The sequence below is a fragment of the Hyposmocoma kahamanoa genome, unplaced genomic scaffold (assembly GCF_003589595.1).
Source record: "Hyposmocoma kahamanoa isolate Upper Pololo Valley unplaced genomic scaffold, ASM358959v1 64, whole genome shotgun sequence".
Taxonomy (NCBI): domain Eukaryota; kingdom Metazoa; phylum Arthropoda; class Insecta; order Lepidoptera; family Cosmopterigidae; genus Hyposmocoma; species Hyposmocoma kahamanoa.
In genome coordinates, this window is record NW_020653852.1 from 2,905,382 (window position 1) to 2,921,047 (window position 15,666).

Genomic DNA, 15,666 nt, shown 5'->3' on the forward strand with positions numbered 1-15,666 from the left:
AGTTTTTTTGTGACAATATCGCAAATTAGTACTAGATGGCGCTAGGTTACGTCTTGATCAAGACAGCGTTTTTAGTGTAAAAGGGCATTTAGATGGAGAGAGTTCGTCTACGCTACTTTCGCATGCAATGACCACCATAAGAGTATCGTACCATAATATTTACATACATGTATAAACCAAAATCTCGTCCAAGATTACTATTTTTTTTTTATGTAAAGAAGGAGGCAAACGAGCAGACGAGTCACTTGATGGGAGGTGGTCATTGTCGCCCTATGCGATGCCAGACTTTAAAAGTCCTGTAGACACGCTTTTTGAAGAACCCCATGTCATAGCGCAAAGGAAATACTATAGGAGGAAGATCATTCCACATCTTGCAGGTTCGAGAAAGGAACGAACGTAATGCTCGCGTTTACAATGCTAGGCATCTAAGATGTGGGTATGGGCTTTAATACTATGATCTTAAATGGTTGTATATACGTAAGTAATCGTATCTGTCGTGGTAATGTTTCGTATCTACTCACTTTGGTGAGGTTGTTGATGCTAATACCAATAACGGCGGTGGTCGGCGGCTTTTCAAAGTAGCGTGGGTCACGAGATTCCGCCATCGGCACATAGTCGTCCTCGTCTCTTTCCGTATATGGTTTCACTTTCTTCAAATGCCAGTATGAAGGCTGTTAAAAAAATTATTATATTGAATTGAAATATAGCAAATAATTAACAAAGAAACTGATACTTGCAGCGGTGAGGTTATAAAAAAAATATTTCGCTAGATGTCCTCAGCGGCAACGAATGCCGAACTGTCAGTACAAGGATTTATAACAAAAACACATTTCGACGACTCGGTAACTGGATACGTGCCTCAGACGATTAGAGCAATGCTACGGTGCAGCATGGTCGTGGGTTCAAGGCCCACCTGGTCGACGAAAATTTTTCTGTGTTCGATCTTTGTATTCATAATTATAACAAAACTAGTGGAGTTTTTTCACAAAACATCTCAATAAATAAACTTATACTTTTTAAAATAAAATAAACATTAGCCACGCCGATTTTACGTCGGTTAAGTTCTTTGTAGTCTATTTAGTACCCACCTCAAACAAGAAGGTCAACGGTAGCGCGGTTCCAAATTTTCCGGGGCGTACTTTACTGAGGTACCACGCAACGAAAGCTAAGACGACGATTTGGAGTATGAACATGATATAGCAGTTAAACACGGAACCGCTGAACAAGCTGTGCGGCCTAAAAATATCTGCAAATTGTAGACCCTGCCCTGAAAAACAAAATGCTTGAGTTAATCTTGTTTGCCTTAAAAAAGGTTGGCTACTGGTCACTTTAAACCCTATCTACATCTAAGATCGATAGGGAGGGTCACTATAATCAAAACTAATGCAGAAAGATTCGGGACTGATCATTTTAAAAATATGCAAAACTTATTTTGATTCGTCTAATAATTAGTAGACTACACCATCGACTTGTCGACTCGTCATCGAAGAGTAGATTACCAAAAAAATCCAATTGCAGTTCAATAACAGCTCGTTGGCTAACCAGTGACAAGCCACTTTTAGCGGAATACCAAACGTACAAAATCCAGCCATTTACACTCTACCGACACACAACTGAGATGGTTTAAAGAAGGATAGCGACATCCCGTGTATTTTGTGACCCAGTGTTTTTGACGACGTGCATTAAAGAGACCAACACTTGTAATTCATTATTATAGCATCAAAAAAGCTAATTGAGTACAGCCTGTAGAAGCTGGGATTATAAAGTTGATATAATGTATTTCGCTTCATAATGTTTGTTCGCAGTAGCAGAAAACAGTAAGTTTTCAGTTTGTTCCCAAAAATAATATCTTTATTATTTTTAGTTCTCACTTGCTGAATAATCACAAAGCTTCCAAACTCTGCCACATTTAATACAACGTTAACTAGTTCTGCCACAATGAAAATGAATAAAAATTAAATCTGCCCGAATGGCTGAAATATGCGACAGATGGACACATTGTTCTCAATCTCAATGTGACATTGACATTGGCAAGAGGCCTCTTGTCAAAACGTTCCTTTGCTAACTTTCTAATCTCTCATTGAAATATTGTCTAAACATTTTTGTCACATTGTCTTTTACTTTATATCATTAACTGCTTAAGTGATTAGGTCTTTCATAGCTTTAATGTTTTATGTGTGTAATATAAAATAAACAATACTTTAGGTAGGTAAACATTCAATCATGCTTACAGTTACGTACAAGAACGTTACCTAATATATGGCCGAACTGAATTAATTGCGTTGTGTTCTTGCATTTATTCTAAAATAAATTGTTTTATAATTTCTTTTTTGATTATTACTGGGTCAGCTTTCGCCATCCTTGTTTGCAAAGTCGGAGCTCTGTAGTTTACAACAGCTGAGCTCTGAATAGGGTTGCCCGTGATAGAACTAGTTAAACCACTAACCATATTTCTCCACGTTGCTGACTTCGCTCCAGAACCAAAACATGGGCACGTGCGGCATCATGCCCGTGAGGATCAGTGTCGCTATGTTGACTCTCTTCACTGCCATCAGAAGCCGCAGCGGCACCCATGACATGATGAAGCATATTGTGGATAATGTTACTGCATACTGAGCTATAAAATATATAAAAATCAGACTACTACACCAACTCAAATAATCGTTTTTCAATTGTCTCAGGGCAGGGAATTTCCTGAACTACGGCAGACAGATATTTACTACTGTTTTATCTATCCACTTACGTTCGACGTGATAGGGGCAAACACGGGGAAAGGTAAGACTTTCTTCAGAGGCTTATGACACTTATCCAACAGAAATTTCCTACGAGACATTACTGTCCAATTAGTAATACTCGATTAAATTATCAGGCACATGATACGAATAAAGCTTCATACTTGACATTGTCTTTTACTAGTAATTGTTTCGGATGGATGTCGAACCGAGAACGCGGGAGTAGACTCCCTGGTTTGATTCCAGTCGAATCAAAAGGAATTTATATTTGTGTTTGTTCAACGTTTTGTAAGTACAAATTAATAATAATGTTAATAATTTATTGTCAGGGATCGGAATAGGTGTTTGCACATTTTCTGACACGTATAATGAATAGGTTTGGGGGCGCGATTAGTGAGCAAATCTATAGAAGATAGGTCTAATAATACGTCTATAGTGTAACGATTTGTAACGATGGGGCGCTAAAGGTATGGTCCCATACAAAAAATACACATTTTATATTTTACCTACTAAACTATTAGATTTAGGGCAAAATGTGATATGGCAATATTTAATTAGGATAATAGGATTTCTCGATTGGCATTTTTTTAGAGAGGTATAGTGAAAAAGTCCGATGTCCGCAATATCGCTGATCCGACCCACTGTCGCACAGTTAAGATAAATATAGTGTACCTGCCTGTCCCCAATTACGTCAATTTTTAATGGACTTAAGTTACTTCCCGAATCCCGAACAGGTCCAGGACCTAAAAAATATTGTCGTAAGGCAGTCTCCATTATCTGTCTATGTTCCTCGAAGTTTAGGTAAAAAAACTCTACCTATTCCGATCCCTGTTTAATACTGTTCACGATAGTAAGTCCATAGCAATTTTCAAAACGCGAGTTCTGGAGCACTATTTATCTACTGTTCCATCCATTTTATAGGTATTATAGCACGAAATATGTATTTATCTTTAATAAATTTAATGTTTTTGATAGTATTTTTTTGTTATATTAATTTTGTTTTGTTTTGCACATATACCCGTTATTTTAACTGTTGTGTGCTGTATTTAGGTTTGGAGAAACAAAATTTCTGTCAGAAATAAGCGGTACCTTTCATTTGTGTTTTCCTTGTTACTAAATGTGTTTTTGTGCTTTCCTGTGCAATTAACAACGATTAAATAAAAATAAATAAATAACATTGCACAAGAATAAATAATTGTAAAATAATTTATGCATCAATCAATTAGTCTTTATGTTGCATAAATTCGTCAACTGAGTAGAACAAATTATCTGAAAGCCAACTACGCAAATATTTTTTAAAACTGATCAATGGTAGGGGCTTCTGGTATATGATAAAATACTTTCCACATATAGCATAAAAGTTGTTTTGGAAGCCTTTTGTCTTTGGTATTGTTACATCTTGACTACGCCAGCAATGCCTATATATTTTTTAACAATACAATAGGCAAAAAGTTTCTATTTTTAGAATTTAGAATTTATATTATCAAAAATAAGAACACTTACCACTTTTAGCTATGTAACTGCAGGCGAACGCAAACGTCATTACTGATATGAAATACAGCAATAACATTATGAATATCAGCAATGGATTTGTATTAGGTATTAGGGATACCTTCCCGACGGTGACGAATACGGTCCCGCATATACTATACACGAGACCAGTCGGTAGCACGTTGAGGAAATGCGATATGTTGAGCATATTTGTTGATACGCCCACCATTTTTATTAGTTCCTGGTAAAGGGTTATTTTTTCATAAGTAAAATAATATCGTTTGTATTTTTTTTAATGTTACGAAGTAACGAGACGAATGAGTCATGCGCCTGATGATAAGTGACACGCCTACGCATAACAGGTGCAGTGCCATTCAGAGCTTTAAATCGCAAAGATGTGAGGGACACTATCAATGCGCCCGTCACTGAGGTATAAGTGGACAAGTTTATGCGCCTGCAATTCGACCAGCACCCTTACACTTCAAAACAGGAACATATTAATGCTCATATTACAGCTTGGCGGCAGATATAAGTTTGATAACAGTGGCAGTACTTTCTGAACTCTTTAACAAGCTCTGCTGCTGATGTATGCACCAAGGTAATAATGGTCATAGTCCTGACCTGAGTGGCCTTGTCCAATGACCCCATGAAAACCAGAGTAACGACCAAATAATCAGACAATAAAACGACCCCTCCTACGAAAAGTATCGTATGTCGAAATTGCCAAGTTTACAGGGGAGCATTTTAAAGTTTTGATTTCACCGAAATGCGCATAACACGTGACTTTAGCGTTTCTCAGTATTATTCGGCAAAGCCTGTTACTCACACAGAGTATTAGATAATCTCAGCACAGAGTACTAAAAAAACCGACCTCAAAGGTACGTGGAATTACGTCTATTTGCTAAGTTTTATTGAAATATCCCCTAGTTCGCCGCTATACAGGACTTGACACTGGAAAGAATAAAAATCGGTTCTCAAAATATATTGAGAGAAAAACGCCTTGAATTGGAGAAATAGCAAAATTAGCCATTAAAATAATTGCTCCTATATTAAAGTTTAGGCGCTATTTATAAAAATGAATCTTCATGCGTGAACAGCCACCCTTAGAGGTGGATGATTTTCTTCAAAATGAAATGGGACCACTATGGAAGTACCCCCTTTCCAACAAAAAAAGAATCATGAAAATCGGTTCAAAAATACCGGAGTTATCGCGTAACATACATACAAAAAAAAACGTACAGTCGAATTGAAAACCTCCTCCTTTTTTGAAGTCGGTTAAAAATTCTAGATATCGGTTAGATGAACAACAACAAAATTTTATAATTTATTTTAGCATTTCTATGCTAAAGTCACGTGTTATGCTCATTTCCGCGAATTCAAAACTTTAAAACACTCCCCTGTAAACTTGGCAATTCCAACATACGATACTTTACGTAGGAGGGGTTGAAATTTAGTAGAGTCAATTTCCTACAGTGGCTTAAAGGGGAATCGAAATCGAGTACTTCATGCACAGGGAGTGTTTATATGTTGAAACAGGAAGATTAAAGCTTACCTGCATGCCCGAAGAACGTTCTTCAAGCAGCCTAGCCATGAGGAAGATGAAGGGCAGAGAAAGCGAGATGTAACAAATGAGGTGCGCCAGAGTAGTGACGAGTAACATGTTCGGCTGCGTGACAGAGTCCACGAAAGGGAATTCTTGCATAGTCAGTTGTAACTGGAACAAATACCACAAATACTACTTAGTAACGACTGTTTCAATTTGCCACACACTTAGGGTCGAATTCTAGAACTCTACTCAATGCTCAATACAGGATTTGAGTATGGTTTAAAGCACTCGAAATCATACTCAACTCCCTGCCATTAGGGTCGTATTTCCAGTGCTTGTGTTTCAATTGCAATCCTGACTTGAGCATTGAGTAGAGTTCTAGAATACGACCCTAAGAATGTTTCAATTCACAGAGTTCCAAATAGTGTTATTTAATTTTTTTTGATTGGCAGTGGCCAATAAAAAAAGAATATACTGTAATAAATTAAATTTGCACACAATTAAAGTAGTGACTGTACTTTAAATACATTTGTAGCGAATCGCAGTAGTCGCTACAAATCTCTTTTATATATTTTATGGTAATAACAATAATAATAATAATGCGGTTCAAACCAGCAAAAAAGCTGAGAAGAATAAAGTAAATAATAATAATAATAACGCACATACTCAACATAGCCCCGCACTAGGGAAGCCCCGTGTCGCGGGTGCCATGGACACATAGGTACATAGACAACCACAAATTACACACAAACTCACGAGAGAAATAAATGTAGGCCATACAAATATTTCTTACGGCCCGGGAATTGGACCTGGGACCTCTGCGTGGCAGTCATGGTTCGGCCAAGCAAACAGTCAAGTTTTAGTTTTATATTTAAATTCTAAATTTAAATGTGATTGTTTTTGGCGCCTTTTCTTTACTATTGTGTTCTGTTCTGGAGTGATAACTGAACGTATTTTAATAATAAAATAATAAACGGTAAGGACATTTCCTTTGGCTTTGCTCACTCTTTGTTAGACCCACCCGAACCCATTGATACAGTCCGCTACAATATTCTATTGTACTAAATAAAAATAGCGAAATGAGACATTTTTGTAAGATTTTCGAGGTTTTGCGCCAGTAAATTGACACGATCATAACGTACAAAAACATAAGTGCGGATTGAGCTCAAGTTTGAGGAACTCCGCGAGCTGTTGTCATACGTGTCACGCAAACCAAGCATTTCTACTGTCTTAATTGTTCAGTGTACGTGTGTATGGCTCGAGTTTTGTTCTGGTTTGAGCTGCTCTAGTGCCGCTCCTTTGAAGTTTATCTAAATAATAGATGCACCATCGGTACATACATAGAGAAACTTACACTGTTTCAACATATACATTTTTATACAGTATGTTGTACCATTACAGGCGTATACAGCACTTATGAAAAAAGATCATTAATTTGAAAAGAAAATAGAAACAAAATACAATACAAAAACAAAAAAAGAATACTAATATATACATGCTGGATAACGTGGAAGCCTTCGGGGTATCGCCAAATTAACTTGAGACATTATTTGGGGCGTGTCGAGTTGGTTACGCAAAACCTTACAGAGGAAAGTTAGGTCGAAATATCGAGTACATAACCAGAAATAGACACGAAATGTCATTTAATTTGTTTGAAAACTATTCCGCCATATTATTACTGTGACAACTGCGCTCCGATTGGCTAGCCCGAGATCGAAATAATTGACGAGTGTCGCTAAAGGGTGTCGTCAACTGTTTCACTTCAAATCGACCAGTTAACTTAAGCTTTGCTATAATGGACGAAAATTGCAAAATTACATATTTAATATTTAATTACCGATAAAATGTGATTCCGTTTGTTTGGTAATTAGATGTTTTGCTGTTTTTCCCACACCACCGAATAGAACAGCAAGGCATTGTTAGAGATATTATCTTTATTACAATAAATACATAATATTTTTTGGAATATACGTAGACCTACACACAGGTCAGTAGTTGGCTTGTCTATATTTCAGTGCAAACGGGAGTTGATATTTATAAGAGCTGTTTCGCTAATGTGTTATCAGGACTATATGGCCCTTGTTTCGTCTCTATTTCTGGTTATATACTCGATGGGTCGAAAACTTCTCTCCGAATCTCTAGTCTCTAACTTGAAATGTAACAGACGCTCGCCGTAGTCTGTTACCGATACAAACGAGTCCGCGATGGTACGCGAGTGGCGCGTAGGCGCGACCCGTCATTACGGGCCGTGGCAATTCTCTTAGCAATTCATGCACGGAACTTCATAGATGAGCGTGAATTGAATGTTTAAAAATTAAATTAAATTTTTTTGGCATATCTGAGTAGGTTTTTAGAGCGAGGACGTATTTTTACGCAAATTTATGCTAGTTTAAAACACATCTCGTCTTATCTTGGCTTTATTTATAAGTTTTAGAAAAACCCACAGACTAATTAATGCAACAGTCATACATAAAAGTGTATAAAAACCGATTTCCAGATTTAGAATAGAAAAAGTGTCTAACAGATTTGGTGACTGAAATAAGATGCTAATGATACCTTATCGATGCCTGCGACGCCTTGCAATTCCAGGTAGCTGGAGTCAATCGCCCATTGTATACACATGAAAACGTTGTATTCCTCACCTGAAACAAGAATGACAGAAAATTGAAGTTTTGCAATATTCGCTCCGCGTATACACAGAATAGGTATGTAATTTTTAACAATATCAAGTGACGGGACGAATAAGATCATGCTCCTGATGGTAAGCTACACGTCTTTCCATAACAGTTCCAGTGCCACTCAGAGCTTTCAATGGCAAAGATCTGAGGGGCACTTCCACTGCGCCCGTCACCCTGAGTTGACAAGTCCCATATGCATGTAATTTCACCAGCACCCTTACTCTTCAAAACCGGAACACAGTAATGCTAACATCACTACTTGGCGGCAGAAATAGGTAAGGTGGAATACTTCCCTGGACGAACTCTTTCAAAAGGAGCTCTATTGCTACTTAAATTATCATAGGTCATTCATTATGAGAAGACGTGAAAGAGGGTTGGCCCCAAAATACTACCCTGACTGAAATCACGAAGTCACGAAGGTAATTCATAAGGTAATTAAGGTAATTCTTATATTCTGGCTTACAAATAACTTCTACATTCAGTCTCACTCGTTGGTTCTGTCTGAAAACGCCTTAGGCTCAAAGCAAACCGGCGAAGAGAAAAGCAAAGAACATTAAATTTAAAATACACATATTATGCTATTTCAATTGAAATATGGTACAACTTGCAATGCTCTGAGACCGACATCAGAGCATCGCTCTGATGTGTGCTTGTTAGCAAAACATCATTTTTGTTGACAAGACAAACAGCAAAATTTAGTATTTTTCTTTCAATAACGTAGTTCTTAAGTAGAATATGTCTAACAAAGAATAATGGCAAAATTTATATGGGATTTCTATTGACATAATTTGTATGCGTCACTTTATGAAAAATATGTGAAAATATAGAGTTGAAATTCCTGAACAAATTTTGATCTGGGTTTACTATTCTGAGAAGTCTGTAATTAAAGATTACAGACTTCCTGCCGAGAGCCTTAAACTAAGTTAAGATAAGCTGAATGGTGCCATCGTCGGTTTGTGGCGTGACGAATGTTTAGAGGAAATTATTATTTATACTGGTATAGTCACAAGGCATGAAGTTAAGGTATAAAAAAAATGAGTTAATACATACCACAGACTACTGTACTGGTAACTCAGACACAATTTTTTTTTGTGAAACGTGCCATCTATCCCCGATTTTAGAACCTTTTTGTTTTTTTTTTATTTTTTGTAGCACCTTACCTATTTCTGCCGCCAAGCAGTGATGGTCGCATTACTGTATTCCGGTTTTGAAGGGTAAGAATGTTGGTGAAATTACAGGCACATGGGCAAGGCACACTTATCAACTTATGTCTCAGGGTGATGGGCACAGTGGCAGTGCCCCTCAAATCTTAGCGATTTAAAGCTCTGAGTGGCACTGCAACTGTTATGGACAGGCGTGTAGCTTACCATTAGGCGCAGGACTTGTTCGTCCCGACACTTGATATTATATTAAAAAAACCATTTTCTTTCTATGATATAATTTTTTTGTTACAAGAAACGAAAGTTTATAACCCCTGCAATATGGTAGTTTTTCTTTGGAGAACTAAATTAATAACTCCAATTCGTCGTCGTTAAGCAATTTACCGCTAGATGGCAGTACATTGATCGAAATGTCAATATAATTTCAAGAATCTCGTAACTTGCAAGAATAGGTATTGATGGTATTGAACTTTTGACTACATGCCAACAATACTAACAATCCAGAACTTGTCATTTCTTTTTAAATTTGAAAGTAGGTACGACTAATCAATATCAAGATTTTGTAGTGTTTCAAATTAAGGATGTGTGAATTTTGGCGATATCGGTTCTCATAGTAATCGAGGCTTAAGACGCTTCCATTTTTTTTCTTCCGTGGCTCATACAATACAAATTAAATTATACAACATTTACAATATTATAAACCTGAAACTAGTAAGGCCAAGAAAGCGGACGAAAATCTTACTAATTTGAGATGTTTAATTTCCGCTAAAAATTTTAAACATATTATTGATAACATTGGTATTTAAATAAAAAAGGTTGATATAATCAAACAATAGCAAATAATATAATAATAAGTTATTACTCTATCAAAACAAAGCACGTAGGAGATAGTTTACTCGATAACTGTCAAACGGGTCAACACAAATAATAATAATAATAATAATAATAATAACGCTCACACTCAACATAGCCCCGCACTAGGGAAACCCTGTATCGCGGGTGCCATGGACACACACATAGACAACCACAAATTACACCCAAACTCACGAGAGAAATAAATGTAGGCCATACAAATATTTCTCCCGGCCCGGGAATCGAACCTGGGACCTCTGCGTGGCAGTCCGGCATGGTAACCGTTCGGCCACGGAGGCAGTTAATTAACAAAGCACGTAGGAGATAGCGTAATCTAGCTTGGAGCTCAGCTCCGATGATTTATGGCCAAGTCTGACAATCTAATATCTTTTGTTGTGTCTTAGCTAAAAGATATTTTTGTTAATGTGACTCGAACCATGCTTGCCTCAACTTGCAAACCAATCCTTATACCGCTAGGCCACGACGGCTTTACTAAAGCTGGTTGAAATTTGTATTCTGTATTTACGTTAAAGATCAAATTGGCTTAAAAACTTTATTACAATGTCGTTCACTATGGAGACGACCAAGGAGCCATACCAAAATAAAATTTACAGCTCACAGGTCAAAGATTAAGTTTGTTTAACAATTTTCTTCACATTTTCGTGCTCAGAACCAAAAGGTCGACAAAGTCGGCTTGGGGGGTCAGGTATCTTGTGTATATGACTGTACCTGGAATTAACATATCGTAGATTTGCAGCAGAAAGAGAGTTGCTGGCAGTACGGAAACCTCAGGGACTCTATATATCTACGGCATCTATCGCCCAATGTATCGCATGTGTAATAATCGCCTATATATCTACGGCATCTATCAACCACTCGAATCGAATGTTGCGTCAAGAAATCCAAAATCCAATTGCAAATCACATTATCTCGCGGCACAGCGCGAGTCGCACGCGCCATTCACAATAAAATTGAAACATTCGGTGCTTAAAAATGACACCAAACAGTAGACGTGTTTATTGTTGTATTTGTGATTGACTGTTCCATAATCGAGATACCAATGCGCGGTGCTCAATCAATCAACAAATGACAAGGTTATTTAAATATAGCACGTGATGTATGCCTTAATTTTTAACCTTTACGCTCTGGCCACACAGATGTGACCGCTGAAAGGTTCCGGGCGCGAGAACATTGAAATGCGCGCGTAGGCTGCGCGTTTCAGTGTGTCACGGTTCATAAACACGAGCCTCCATCGAATCTACAAAATAGTTTTGTTTGAAAAACAAAAATACGCTATTAGACACGAAAAAATAATTTCATTTCCAACGCACAGAAATCGTGAAAACCTAAAATCATAATATCTCTAAAACTCCTTTTACAGTATAGGTTGATTGTACAAGATAAGACAGTAAGATGTCACCCAAGCGACCTTGTCTGTAACCGATTACAAATCAATTAGTTTAAGCTCTTCCAGTAATCAATCACGTAAGCTGAAACGAATGTCTCTTTTGTTGACAAAGAAAAGGAAACATGCTTTGTAAATGCACAAAGGGCATTGTTACTCCATACCTTAATCAAAGATAAATTATAGTCAAATAAATCGAGAACATTTGTTTCTTTGTTGGACAAACAGTGGCTAAGATCTGTTCACACAGTCTTAGGCCAGGGAATTAACGCCGTACTAATGGTTTATTATGTTTTTTTTTTAGAGATAACTTTGGATTTTTTTTCCATCGAGGAATCTACAAGTAATCGTGTTTCTAAAGAGTATGATTTATAGAGTGAATCCTTAAATATCTTATACATTAATTTAATAACTAAAGCTTTATTAATAACGATACAGCAAGGGATCAAACGAACGCTTATATTTCGCAATCACGTATCGCTGCCTCGGCGCAGCCTTAATGTAACGTTATCCAGTTAAAGATAAAGTTAATGTTGTATTGGCCGTTTTAATGCATCGCAGCGTCGCGTCCCCTGGTTGCGGCAATTTGAGGCGATTCTTACACTGTCATACGAAGTGGTTATTGTAAACATATTTTGCATTAATTGAAAGCACATGTGGTATAAAAATGAGTAAGGCGATTATCACACTGAGCGCGGAGCTGCGTTTTGTAACGTTGTACGGACGTACCTCAGTAAGCATGGAAAACATGCGCCGTCGAACACACTGACGTCTCTTCGCGGAGGGGCGCGGCGCACCGCAGGGTATGGCACACTGCGCTCCAAACTACCGCGCAGATTTTTAAACTTGAGGACACGTTCAGTTTTCTACAATAGATCTCGACGTCTATACATTTATATTTGCTATTGAAAATCGACCAAATTTGTCTTCATATTTTCTTAAACCTTTGTAATGAAGTCGAAATTATCCATTTATCGATCTGGTTCGTAAAAAGGGATGTATCCAAAATCTTCCATGTCTTTTTATTTGAATAAACAAAAACCAATAGCGGTTACGTTACAGTGCACGAATGCAGTTGTGCTGTGTGAACAGACCTTGATTGGATAAAACTCGATATCTGCTCCCAATTACATTCAATACTACGCAGTGTGTTATTTTTTAGTTACGGACGTCCTCGTTTTATGTGTTTTTTAGAAAGATAATATTGAAACGAAGTTCCTAATAAAACTCTCCAGGCTGTATCTATATATATATATATTTAGAGAAACTTAGAAAATCGAGAAAAATCCAATCCAATCCATTTCATGTTATGATAGAACACTACTAAAAGCACCAACATATCCGGAAAATAAAAAAATATCAAGCTTTCCTAGACCACAATTATTTTTTTCTATAACGTTCTTTTTATTTTCTGAAGAATTTCTACATTTTCTGCATTTATTTTCACCGCGGATATGTTAATTACAGTACGACCTCATCTAAGTACTACCACAAAAAAAACCAGATGCGACAAATAGAGGAGTTCAGATGTGTTGAAATATTGAATTTTTAAATTTTGGGTTAGGGTTGTCACTGAACATTTATCCTGTATGCTAAGCTTAATATTTTATACCTATTCATATCATACTCTTACTCTTTTAATTTTATTTTCTTCTGGAAGACTGGTGATACAGCGGAAGTGACCCTACCCTCGGATTCTAAGGTGGCACAAGGTATTACAGAGGCCATTCTTCGGCTATTGGCATTCCAAAAACTTGTAGATGTGATCTGATTTAAAACAAAAGACTACAATTTTCAAATAACCGTGATTTGTGGTGTTTTACAAAAAATATGAATAAAAAAATTAGGTAAATAGAAGCATTTTATAATAATACCGTTAAATTTGAACTTTTTCATTTCTCTCTTAAAAGTTGTTGTACAAATTGAAAAAAAAAATTTAGAGCCAACTGAATTTTCAATTCTATTGAATATTCAATTGAATTGAATTGAATTTAGAAAATTGTAAGTGTTGAATCTGGTGAAAAACTCACTCACTAAGACTAAAGAATTATTTATTAATTCTCGAGGAGAAAATGGGTGTCGAGAATGAAATAAACAAATTATCACCACTATATGCGGATAATTCCGCGGGTCATAGTGTAATTTCAGATCCTAAGTTACAACTAACCGCTATAGATGGTAAGGTATATAATAGCATAACAGGGACTACAATCCCAGGCACGCTGGGACTACAATCCAGATACGCTGTGCTTGTTGTGGCGCTACGGCAACAGAATTTAATAAGTTGGATGTTGTCAGCAATAAGCCTGTGAATTTTGAAGCCTTACAACACGGATTAAGTCCCTTACATCCTTGGATCCGAGTTTTTGAATTCTTATTACACTTGGGGTATAAAAATTATCCAGCAGTAATGAAATCGAGAGTGACTAAAAACTAACCAGAAGCCACAATTATGGAAAATCGGAAAAAGAATATACATTCTGAAATATGAGACAAAATGTCACTCTTGGTTGATGTTGTTCGTCCGAATTCAAGCACTAAAAATGATGGAAACACTGCACGAACAGCTCTGTCAGACCAACATCGCAGAATATTTGCAAATATTTTAGGTATAGAGACATGGCGGATGACCTGCATACTATTTTAGTAGCGCTATCGAGTGGGTTGTCAATTGATGCAGAAAAATTTAATGAATTTTGTAAATCAGTAGCTGCAAAGAATGTACAAAAGTATAACTGGTTCTATATGTCTGTCACTTTACATAAAATATTAATTCGTGGTCGGCAAATTATAGAGTGCAGCATATTACCAATAGGTATGTTAGCGGAACAAGCCGGTGAATCAAGGAACAAGTTTTGGCGTTATGATCGAGACCATCACAGACTTGTTTTACCGTGCACTAGAATCGTCTGATCCTTATATATCCTCTATGACACTCAGTACACGCCACAAATATAAAAATTCTCTACCTATACCTATTAAAGTTCTTCGCCTTCTAAGAGTGACTACGGAAAATGTTCGTTACCATCATTACCCATCAGAAGACATTAGTATTGAAACTGCTGATATCACGCTAGCAACAGACGAAATCATTCTGCAATCTGATAATGAGGAAAATGAATGAGCTTTCAGCATTTGCCAGGATAATTTATCTTTATTCACACAACGTAATGCACATACGTGAATATTATAACTAAATATGCCAATACTATGTAACGTACATTGTTTGAAATTATTTTTGACATAATTACTTCAATTTAATTTATTTAACCTGATTTTAAATGTAAGTAATGTAATTGAAAATGTGAAAATTCAATTAATGTACCATACGGACCGTGTTATCTGAACCTCATAAAGGAATTATAATTTATTGTTGTTGTTGTCGTTTTAACACATAACCCTCCATTGATTCACGTAATCGGGTAAAAATGTATACATTTTGTGACAACCCTATTTCCATAGAAATCTAAACAAAACTTAGAAACGCGGTATCTCCGAGATCTTCCGAGATAAACGTTTATTTTTTCTTTATTCGATAGATACATTAATGTAGTATATTTTGAAGGTAAAAAAAAATACTGATTTAGTACGGTTAATTTAAAAAAATATATATAAACATATTTTTAAAATTAACAAAATATTTTTTTTCTCGCTTTTTTGTGCGCTTAAGGTCGATTTTCACATTTAATAAAGTATAAATAGACAGTCAATTTGTATTTTTTATAAAGGGAAGTTTCACATATTTCGGGAAATGCAGGCACAAACATTTTTCTTGAAGTTCAGTGACCTTTCGAAAAAAAAA

General features: G+C 36.4%; 1 protein-coding gene across 1 annotated transcript in view; it reads right to left on the reverse strand.

Annotated features, from left to right (window-relative positions):
* LOC113230808 (ATP-binding cassette sub-family A member 1-like) overlaps positions 1–15,666 on the reverse strand; it is a 65,017-nt gene that overhangs the window by 29,721 nt on the left and 19,630 nt on the right. The window contains exons 5-10 of the mRNA XM_026464897.1: positions 8,326–8,411; positions 5,776–5,937; positions 4,236–4,464; positions 2,447–2,617; positions 1,089–1,267; positions 522–671 (exon numbers count right to left, since the gene is read on the reverse strand). Coding sequence (XP_026320682.1) covers positions 522–671; positions 1,089–1,267; positions 2,447–2,617; positions 4,236–4,464; positions 5,776–5,937; positions 8,326–8,411 — 977 coding nt within the window. The remainder of the gene's footprint in view (positions 1–521; positions 672–1,088; positions 1,268–2,446; positions 2,618–4,235; positions 4,465–5,775; positions 5,938–8,325; positions 8,412–15,666) is intronic.